The sequence below is a fragment of the Cebus imitator genome, unplaced genomic scaffold (genome assembly GCF_001604975.1).
Source record: "Cebus imitator isolate Cc_AM_T3 unplaced genomic scaffold, Cebus_imitator-1.0 Scaffold826, whole genome shotgun sequence".
Classification (NCBI taxonomy): Eukaryota; Metazoa; Chordata; class Mammalia; order Primates; family Cebidae; genus Cebus; species Cebus imitator.
The window spans coordinates 187353-197369 of record NW_016108141.1 but is presented as its reverse complement, the minus strand read 5'-3'; the positions used below and the strand labels follow the sequence as shown (position 1 = coordinate 197369).

Below are 10017 nucleotides of genomic sequence, written 5' to 3'. Positions count from 1 at the left end.
AAAAAAAAAAAAAAAAAAAAAAAAAAAAAGAATTTTGAACATAGTAATAACATCTTCTGATAGCATTAAAGCCCTTTGTCTGAATAGCTCTGGAACTCAGAAGGCAGTTATCTCTGAGCTCACAAAGCCAGTCTCATTTGGAAATGCCAAAAACCAGTCCTTGTCTCTCTTAACCAGGAGGGTGTTTGTGTGCATGTATATGTATATTCTAGGAGTGGAGCTGTTTTAACTCAGAAATGAGTCTTGTTCATTTATTTGAGGAAATAAATTGCTCTATGAGTTGGACTGTGTTAACATAACAAGGGAGCAGAGATTCCCACAATCTACTATTAGAAGCAGACTGTGGGCTAGGGACCTGGGTGAATTGGTGAGATTATTTTATCTCTAAAAAAAAAGATCCAAGGCCAACAAAACTGAATCTTGGTGATAAAAAAGAGAGTTGGGTCTCTGAGTCATTAATTCTTCTCTAACTTTTCCCACAGTTACTTACCTCAGTGGCAACCTTGGTCCTCGCACAAAACCTCCTGTTTGACCTGTGTGGTTGGATTCCTGCAAGTAGCAGAGAATGCAAGTTAAGGTTAATCTGAAACAAGAGCTTGTCAGGAGAAATCCTGGACAACCTTTTGGCTGGATCTACAAGTAGAAATGTAATTGAGTTATAGAACTTAAAAGAGTTTTCAGCCTTAAACAATATTAACTCACTTCTGCCTGAATTATTCATGTCCTAATACAAGTGAAAACACTGACAGGAAGAAACCAAGTGGTCTCCTGTTGTGGACCACAGCCTGAACAATTGCACTGCATGGTCATGCACTCAGTGGATTCATGAGATATTAAGGGAAAATTCAAGCAGGCCTTGAAGAGAATTTAAAAATATGTGTTCTTTATTCATTCCGTGATCCCACATAAGAAACATACTGCTCCTAAGTTTAAACACATAGTAAGTGGGGTGGTTATTAGTTGGTTTTGCTTTGAATAGGCAGATCTTATTACTGTTTAGTTTCAACACTTTGCAGTGGGTTTTGAACTAGAAGAAGGTGGGAACATAAAAGAAGCTTGCAGGATGGTCTGAGAGGAAAGGGTGTTCTCGAGAGAAATAAAGGTCCAAGAAGGCAGTATGCTTTTATCACTCCAGAAAAGGGACTGGATGGACTAAAAAGAGTTTTGTAGAAAAGAGAAAAAGAGTAGGAGAATAGGCCGGGCGCGGTGGCTCATGCCTATAATCCCAGCACTTTGGGAGGCCAAGGCCGGTGGATCACGAGGTCAGATCGAGACCATCCTGGCCAACATGGTGAAACCCCATCTATTTTGGGAAAAAAAAAAAAAAAAAAAAAAAAAAAAAAAAAAAAAATTTATAAAAAAAAAAAAAAAAAAAAAAAAAAAAAAAGAGAGATAAGGAGGATAATGTGAAAAATAAAAGACAGGTACAGTTGAAATGTTTTACCCTAATGGTAGATGTCAGAAATTGGAAGTGTGGAGATTAATAGGAAGATTTCTGTAGGGAAGGGATTCAAACTATTGCATTTAAACAGGTTTTCTGAAGATGTTTTAGCCCAAGGATTGGGAAATGAGGATAATACATGGAGAATATTTTCAGATCTTCTGTGGAGTGGGAAGCCAAAAGGATCTCAAAGCCAAAATTTCTTTTTTTTTTTTTTTTAGACAGTCTTGCTCTGTTGCCTAGGCTGGAGTGCAGTGATGCAATCTCAGCTCACTGCAACATCTGCCTCCCAGGTTCAAGTGATTCTCCTGCCTCAGCCTCCTGAGTGGCTGAGACTATAGGTGTGCACCACCACACCTGGCTAATTTTTGTACTTTTAGTAGAGACGGGGTCTCATCATGTTGGCCAGGATGGCCTCAAACACCCGCCCTGGCCTCCCAAAAGAAGTTTAATTAAAACTTGGGAATCTTTGGGTTACTTCGGACTGTTTTCTCCTTCCTATAAATGAGCGAAAACTCACTTTCATGATTTTTAAATTATACTGAATATTTATAACTTTTTCCTTAAATACCAAATGATTAATTGCCAGTAACTGTGATTTAAACATGTTTCAGTGTTATAAAATCCCATTTTAAAAAACAAATTAAGCTTGCCCTTAAAACTTGGTTTGACTAATGAGTTCAGTTAATGCAGTAAGGCAAGTAACCAGCTCATAAACCCTGAAATATTCCAGAATATAATCCATGCCTTATAAATACACTGCTGCCTATATTTTTTCCTGACAAATATTGCCGTGATGCTTGAAAAAAGCATTTATTTCTTTGGCTACCTTTAAAATTAAAACAAACTCTAGCAGATAGGAAGAAACTTTGTTTTTCTCAAAAACTGTAATTATTAGATACACTGATAAGAAAAACTTTTAAAAGAGATGTATAAATTTGAAGTGGAATGACGGAGATGATGTACTATAATAAATGCATAGCTTATGATCCTAATTTTGTACCAAATATTGGCTATAGTTTTTCCTGGGTGATGGTATTTTTATTGGAAATCTTAAACATCTTTTTAATTTCTTAATTTGCAACAGTAAGAAAATTTTGCATCAGAAAAAAATAGTACATTCAAATTCTTTAGGGATGTTAGGCACATCCTAAAAAAATGGTACATTCAAATTCTTCAGGGATGTTAGCACTGCTGTATCTGACATACTCCAAATATTGAGAGAAGGACACAGTTCCTGCAGGAGCCATTGTCTTAGTGTTTGTTCAAGTCTGGGTTCATGCCCAGGTTCTGCTAAGTCTTTGGAAGATAAGTGATTAGGGACGTCCTTCTCTTGATATTCCACACATAACCTATAGGTTCTCTGCATTTGCTTTTTGGTAGTTTTCCTCCAGCTCTGATATCCCTGAACTCTCGTCTTTTTCAACCAGGCTGGCGTGCAGTGGTGTGATCTCAGCTCACTGCAACCTCTGCCTCCTGGGTTCAAGCGATTCTCCTGCCTCAGCCTCTTGAGCTGGGATTACAGGCATGTGCCACCCTACCCAGTTAATATTTGTATTTTTAGTAGAGATGGGGTTTCGCCATGTTGGCCAGGCTGGTCTCAAACTCCTGACCTTGTGATCTGCCTACCTTGGCCTCCCAAAGTGCTGGGATTACAGGCGTGAGCCACTGCACCCAGCCCTTAACTCTGGCTTTTAATGTGTTTGGACAAGCATTTTAGTTTCTGGTGAAGTTGTTTTTCTGCTTGTACTGCCTCTGCAGATTCCATCTTTTTGTTCATCTGCACTGAAATAATATTCCAATTTAAAAATAATTCCCCAGTTTTTTTCTATTTTTTTCTTTCTTTTTTTTTCTGAGATGGAGTCTCACTCTGTTGTCCAGGCTGGAATGCACTGGCGTGATCTCTGCTCACTGTAACCTCTGCCTCCTGAGTTCAAGTGACTCTCCCACCTCAGTCTCCAGAGTAGCTGGGACTACAAGCATGTGCAACCATGCCTAGCTAATTTTTGTATTTTTAGTAGAGATGGGGTTTCACCATGTTGGCCAGGCTGTTCTGGAACTCCTGATCTCAACTGATCCACTCGCCCTGGCCTCCGAAAGTGCTGGGATTATAAGCGTGAGCCATTGTGGCAAGCCTTTTGCTATATTTTTTTAAAAAACAGATATTTCACTGGGCACAGTGGCTTATGCCTGTAATTCCAGCACTTTGAGAGGCCAAGTTGTTGGATCATCTGAGTTCAGGAGTTCAAGACCCAGCCTGACCTCAGGTGAAGTCCAGCCTGACAACATGGTGAAACCCTGTCTCTACCAAAAAATACAAAATTAACCGGACGTGGTAGGTGCATGCCTGTAATCCCAGCTACTCTGGAGGCTGAGGCAGGAGAATCACTTGAACCTCGGAGGCAGAAGTTGCGGTGGGCTGAGATCACACCATTGTACTCCAGCCTGGGCAACGAGAACAAAATTCTGTTGCAAAACAAACAAACAGATATTTCTCCCAAGACCACACTCTTGTCTGCTGGAATTACTGAGTGGCCTTCACATGTTTCTTATCTTTTTCTTCCAAAAATCAAGAAATAGCATCACTTTTTTTTTTTTTTTTGAGACAGAGTCTTGCTTTGTTGCCCAGGCTAGAGTATAGTGGCACGATCTAGGCTCACTGCAACCTCCACCTCTGGGTTCAAGCAGTTCTCCTGCCTCAGCCTACAGAGTAGCTGGGATTACAGGCATGCACCATCACAACTGGCTTATTTTTTTGTAGAGACAGATTTCGCCATGTCGGCCAGCTGGTCTCGAACTCTTGGCCTCAAGTAATCCATCCACCTCAGCCTCCCAAAGTGCTGGGATTACAGGCGAGAGCCAGCATGCTCAGTCCAGCACCACTTCTTATGTCCTGAATTCATATTAGCCGGTCTCCTTCTTGCACACAGTGTTTCTTCTCATGAGTCAGCTTCTGTGCTGTACCTTTGATTCCTCACATACACTAAGCAGCGTCTCCCAACTCTCCTTCTATGCTGGTTGGCAGCCTCCTTGGGGGATGCTGTGGGAGCCTTGTGTTCCTATGGTAGGCAACAGGGCGCACAGAGGTGTCTGCTCCTGCTGAGAGAATGGCTCCTGAAGCTCCCGATGTTCTTCACCCTGGAGTCCCTCATCATTTAAGCAGAGAAAGCAACAAATGCACCATCTTACTCTGAGATGGAAAGTCCCCCAGCACTCAAGGCAGAAAAAACAAGTCAAGAGTTTTTGTCCTATGTCTCAGTCAGGAGACATCTTTGGCAAAGACCATGCCTATCCTCATGGGTCATTATACTGGTGCCCTCATCGACACTTTAAAGTAGTTTTTTTTTTTTTTTTGAGACAGAGTTTCACTCTTGTTACCCAGGCTGGAGTGCAATGGCATGATCTCAGCTCACTGCAACCTCTGCCTCCCAGGTTCAAGAAATTCTCCCGCCTCAGTCTCCTAAGTAGTTGGGATTACAGGCACGCACCACTACGCCTGGCATAATTTTTAGTACAGACGGCATTTCACCATGTTAGTCAGGCTGGTCTCGAACTCCTGACCTCAGGTGATCCCCCTGCTTCAGCCTCCCAAAGTGCTGGGAATACAGGCGTGCGCCACTGCACCTGGCCCATACCTTTAAGTCTTTATGGCCTCTGTTCCAAAACTCATTCAGCAATTGTAGTTCTCAAACAAAGGTATTTTCTTAGGCACAGATTGACTTTCAGGCCCCAGAAATCTATATGCGTGACTTTGAGGCAAATCGTTTAACTTGTAGTCTGATTCATCAACTCTTCTTCCTTCAGACTCAGTGTGTTTATTATGGTATGCATTTATTATGGTATAGTACTGAATGTTCTGACTCCCTTTGTAAACAATGCAGGACAGGATTTTCCTCAAGCTGTCAAGTGAGCTTCAAACACTATGGCTATAGTATCTTTCCAGGTGGTTTAGTTTATTCTAACTTCCTTTTTTTGTTTTTCTGAAATGTAGAAGTTGCTTGTGGACTGCTTAGGACTAAACATAATAATAACATAATAATACTAACTATTTCTTTTCTTTCTTTTTTTTTTTTGAGGCAGAGTCTCGCTCTGTCGCCCAGGTTGGAGTGCAGTGGCGCGATCTTCGCTCACTGCAACCTCCTCCTCCTGGGTTCATGCAATTCTCCTGCCTCAGCTTCCCGAGTAGCTGGGATTATAGATGCATACCGCCATGTCTGGCTAATTTTTGTATTTTTAGTAGAGAGGGGGTTTCATCATGTTGGCCATGAACTCTTGACTTCAGGTGATCCACCTGCCTTGGTCTCCCAAACTGCTGGGATTATAGGTGTGAGCCACCACACCTGGCCTTTTTTCTTTTTTTTGAGATACAGCCTTGCTCTGTCGCCCAAGCTGGAGTGCAGTGGTGCAATCTCAGCTCATTGCAACCTCTGCCTCCTGCACACAAGCAATTCTTGTGCCTCAGCCTCCCGAGCAGCTGGAACTACAGGTGTGTGCCATCACACCTAGCAATTTTTGTTTAATACTATTTGTTTTTTGGAGATGGAGTCTTGCCCTGTTGCCCAGGCTAGAGTGCAGTGGCACAATCTCAGCTCACTGCAACCTCCACTTCCTGGGTTCAAGTAATTCTCTTGTCTCAGCTTCCCAAGTAGATGGGATCACAGGTGTGCACCAACATGTCTGACTAACTTTTGTATTTTTAGTGGAGATGGGGTTTCAACATGTTGGCAAGGCTGGTCTAGAACTCCTGATGCAAGTGACCTGCCTACCTCGGCCTTCCAAAGTACTGGGATTACAGGTGGGAGCCACGGTGCCCAAATACTATTTCAACAGATCTTTATAGTTTACAAAATCCATTATGTATGATGGATGGTATGTTATGATGGACATTAATGAATGATGTTTTCCTTACTTACCACCTTCTCACTCCTTTTTAACAACCATTTCAGAGTAGAAGCCAGTAACCTTCTTAAGCAACTTTTTCTCCATAGGAATTTGGGATTTCCTATTTAACATTAGTATGGTAGGAACCCTACTATTCTCTTTTGGGCTTTCTTGGCCCAGATTTAATAAAAGTTTATTACCAGCTATTTTGAAAATCACAAGTGATCACTAAATTTTAATTCATTCTTCAGGAAAATCTCATTAACTTGATATTAGCTAATTTAATGTCTCCTTCAAAGAAATTTTTCTTTGCCAGATGATTAGGTGGGCTTCCCAGTATAATAAGCATAGTTAAGGCAAATGTAAAACCATTATGAAATTTGAACAGAAAATTCGGTTCAAAGATTTTAAAAGCTAATTTCTCTTCAAACAAGCCTTGGCTGGGCACAGTAGCTCACGCCTGTAATCCTAGCACTTTGGGAGGCCAAGCTGGGTGGATCATTGGAGGTCAGGAGTTCAAGACCAGCCTAGCCATCATGGCGAAACCCCATCTTTTTGGGAAAAAAAAAATTAAAGAAAAAGAAAACAAGCCTTAAACATCATATGACATATGAAAATTTTAAAAAAACATGAGTGTGGGCTGGGCATGGTGGCTCACATCTGTAATCGACTCTCTGGGAGGCTGAGGCGGGCGGCTCACTTGAAGTCAGGAGTTCAAGACCAGCCTTGCCTACACAGTGAAACACCGTCTCTACTAAAAAATCCAAAAAAAATTAGCTAGACATGGTGGTGTGCACCTGTAGTTCCAGCTACTCGGGAGGCTGAGGCTGAGGCTCAGGCAGGAGAATCCAGGAGGCAGAGGTTGCAGTAAGCCGAGATCGCACCACTGCACTCCAGCCTGGGTGACAGAGCAGGACTCCGTCTCAAAAAATAAATAAAAACAAAAAAAGAGTGTGATCTCATAACTAGAAAAACCTAAAGGCTCTACCAAAAAAAAAAAAAAAAAAAAAAAAAAAAAAAAAAAAAAAAAAAAAAAAAAAAAAAANAAAAAAAAAAAAAAAAAAAAAAAAAAAAAAAAAGACCCTCTTAGAATTGATAAATGAATTCAGAAAAGTTGCAGGATACAAAATTCATATTAAAAATCAGTAGCATTTCTATATATGAACAAAGAACTAGCTAAAAAAAGAAATGGAGAAATCAATCTCATTTACATTAACTACAAAAAGAAATACCTTGTAACAGGTTTAACTAAGGGAGTTAAAGACCTCTACAGGGAAAATTACAAAACACTGATGGAAAAATGGAAGAAGATACAAAAGATACAAACAAACAGACATCCGATGCTCATGGATTAGAAGAATTAATATTGTTTAAATGAGAATATTACCCAAAGAAATCTACAGATTCAATGCAATCCCTAACGAAATACAAATGGCATTCTTCACAAACATAGAAAAAAGAATCCTAAATCTGGTATGGAGCTACAAAGGGCCCTGAATAGTCAAAGCAATCCTGAGCAAAAAGAACAAAGGTAGACATATCACATTAACAACTTTAAAATACACTACACGAAGATGTAGTAGCAAAAACAGCATGATACTAGCATAATAACAGACACAGAGGCCAATAGAACAGAACAGAGAATCCAAAAATTAATCCACATATCTACAGCCTACTGATTTTTGACAAAAGTGCCAAGAACACTCATTGGGGAAAGCACAGTCTCTTCAATAAATGGTGCTGGGGAAAACTAGATATCCATATGAAGATGAATGAAACAAAACCCTCCCACTCACTCTATATAAGACACAACTTGAAGACCTCAATCTAAGACCTGAAACAATAAAACTACTAGAAGAAAGCAGGAAAAACACTTCAGGACATTGGTGTTGGAAAAGATTTTATGAATAAGACCTCAAAAACACAGGCAACAAAAGCAAAAATAAACAAATTTGATTATATCAACCAAAAATCTTTTGGACAGTAAATGAAACAATCAATAGAGTGAAAAGGCAACATACAGAATGGCAGGAAATATTTGCAAACTACTCATCTGACAGGGGATTAGCATCCAGAATACAAAAGAAACTAAAAACCTCATTAACAGCAAAAAACCTAAACAATCTCATTTTTAAATGGGCAAATAAACTTCGGGAGGTGGAGGCTGGAGGATTGCTTGAATCCAGGAGTTCAAGAATAGCCTGACCAATGTGGTGAAACCCTGTCTCTACAAAAAATACAAATAATTAGCTGGGTGTGGTGGCATATGCCTATAGTTCCAGCTACTCAGAAGGCTGAGGTGGGAGAATCACCTGAGCCCAGGAGGTCAAGGCTGCAGTGAACTGTGATCATACCACTGCACTCCAGCCCAGGGGACAGAGTAAGACACTATCTCAAAAAAGAAAACAAAAAATAGACAAATGATCTGGCTATTTCTCAAAGGAAGACACACAAATGGCCAAACAAATACATTAAAATACACTAATCATCAGGGAAATTCACACTAAAATGGCAATGAGGTATCATCTCACCCCAGTTGGGATGGCTACTATCTAAAAGATAAAAAAATAACACATGCTAGCAAGGATGCAGAAAAAGGGGAACTCTTATACACTGTTAGTGAGAATGTAACCTAGTACAACCATTGTAGAGAACAGGATGGGAATTCCTCAAAAAACTACAAATAGAACTACCATATCATCCAGCAATCCCACTACTGGGAATTTATTCAAAGGAAAGGAAATCACATTGAAGAGAAATCTGCACATCCATGTTTACTGCAGCATTACTCACAACAGCCAAAATATGGAATCAACCTAGGTGCCCAACAACAGATAAATGGATAAAGAAAATGTGGTATGTATGCAACATGGAATACTATCTAGCCATAAAAAGAATGGAATCCTGTCATTTGTGGCAACATAAATGGAACTGGAGGATATTATGTTAAGTGAAATAAGCCAGGAACAGAAAGTTAAACGCTGCATGTTCTCATTCATATATGGAAGCTAAAAATAAGTTGATTTCATAGAAATAAAAAATAGAACAAAGGATACTAGAGGCTGGGAAGGTTAGGGAGAAGGGAGAGATAGGGAGATTTGTTAAAGAATACAAAATTACCCCTAGATAGGAGGAATAAATTATAGTGTTTTATACCACTATAGGATGACCATAGTTAACAATAATATATAGTTTCAAACAGCTGGAAGGAAGATATTGAACATTCCAAACAGAAGAGGTGAAAAATAAGTTTATGATGACAGATATGCTAATTAGCCTGATCTGATCTCTATATAGTATATGTATTGAAACACCACTATGTACCCCAAGAATATGTACAATTATTATTTGTCAATTTAAAAAAGATAAAAGAATCAGAAGCTTTCTCTTGGGCTTCCCATAAAGTCCTCTGAAAGATTTTATTCTTTTTTTTTTTTTGAGATGGCGTCTCACTCTGTTGTCCAGGCTACAGTACAGTGGCATGATCTCGGCTCACTGCAACCTCCATCTCCCAGGTTCAAGTGATTCTCCTGCTTCAGCCTCCCAAGTAGCTGGGATTACAGGCACCCACCACCACACCAGGCTAATTTTTGCATTTTTAGTAAAGACGAGGTTTCACCAGTCTAGTCTCGAACTCCTGAACTCAGGTGATCCACCCGCCTTGGCCTCCCAAAGTGCTGGGATTATAGGCATGA

At 40.0% G+C, this 10017-nt stretch overlaps 1 protein-coding gene across 1 annotated transcript in view; it reads right to left on the bottom strand.

The window, feature by feature from the left end:
• Positions 1 to 10017, bottom strand: part of SH3D19 (SH3 domain containing 19) — a 210826-nt gene that overhangs the window by 29196 nt on the left and 171613 nt on the right. Inside the window, exon 9 of the mRNA XM_037735525.1 lies at positions 491 to 549. Coding sequence (XP_037591453.1) covers positions 491 to 549 — 59 coding nt within the window. The remainder of the gene's footprint in view (positions 1 to 490; positions 550 to 10017) is intronic.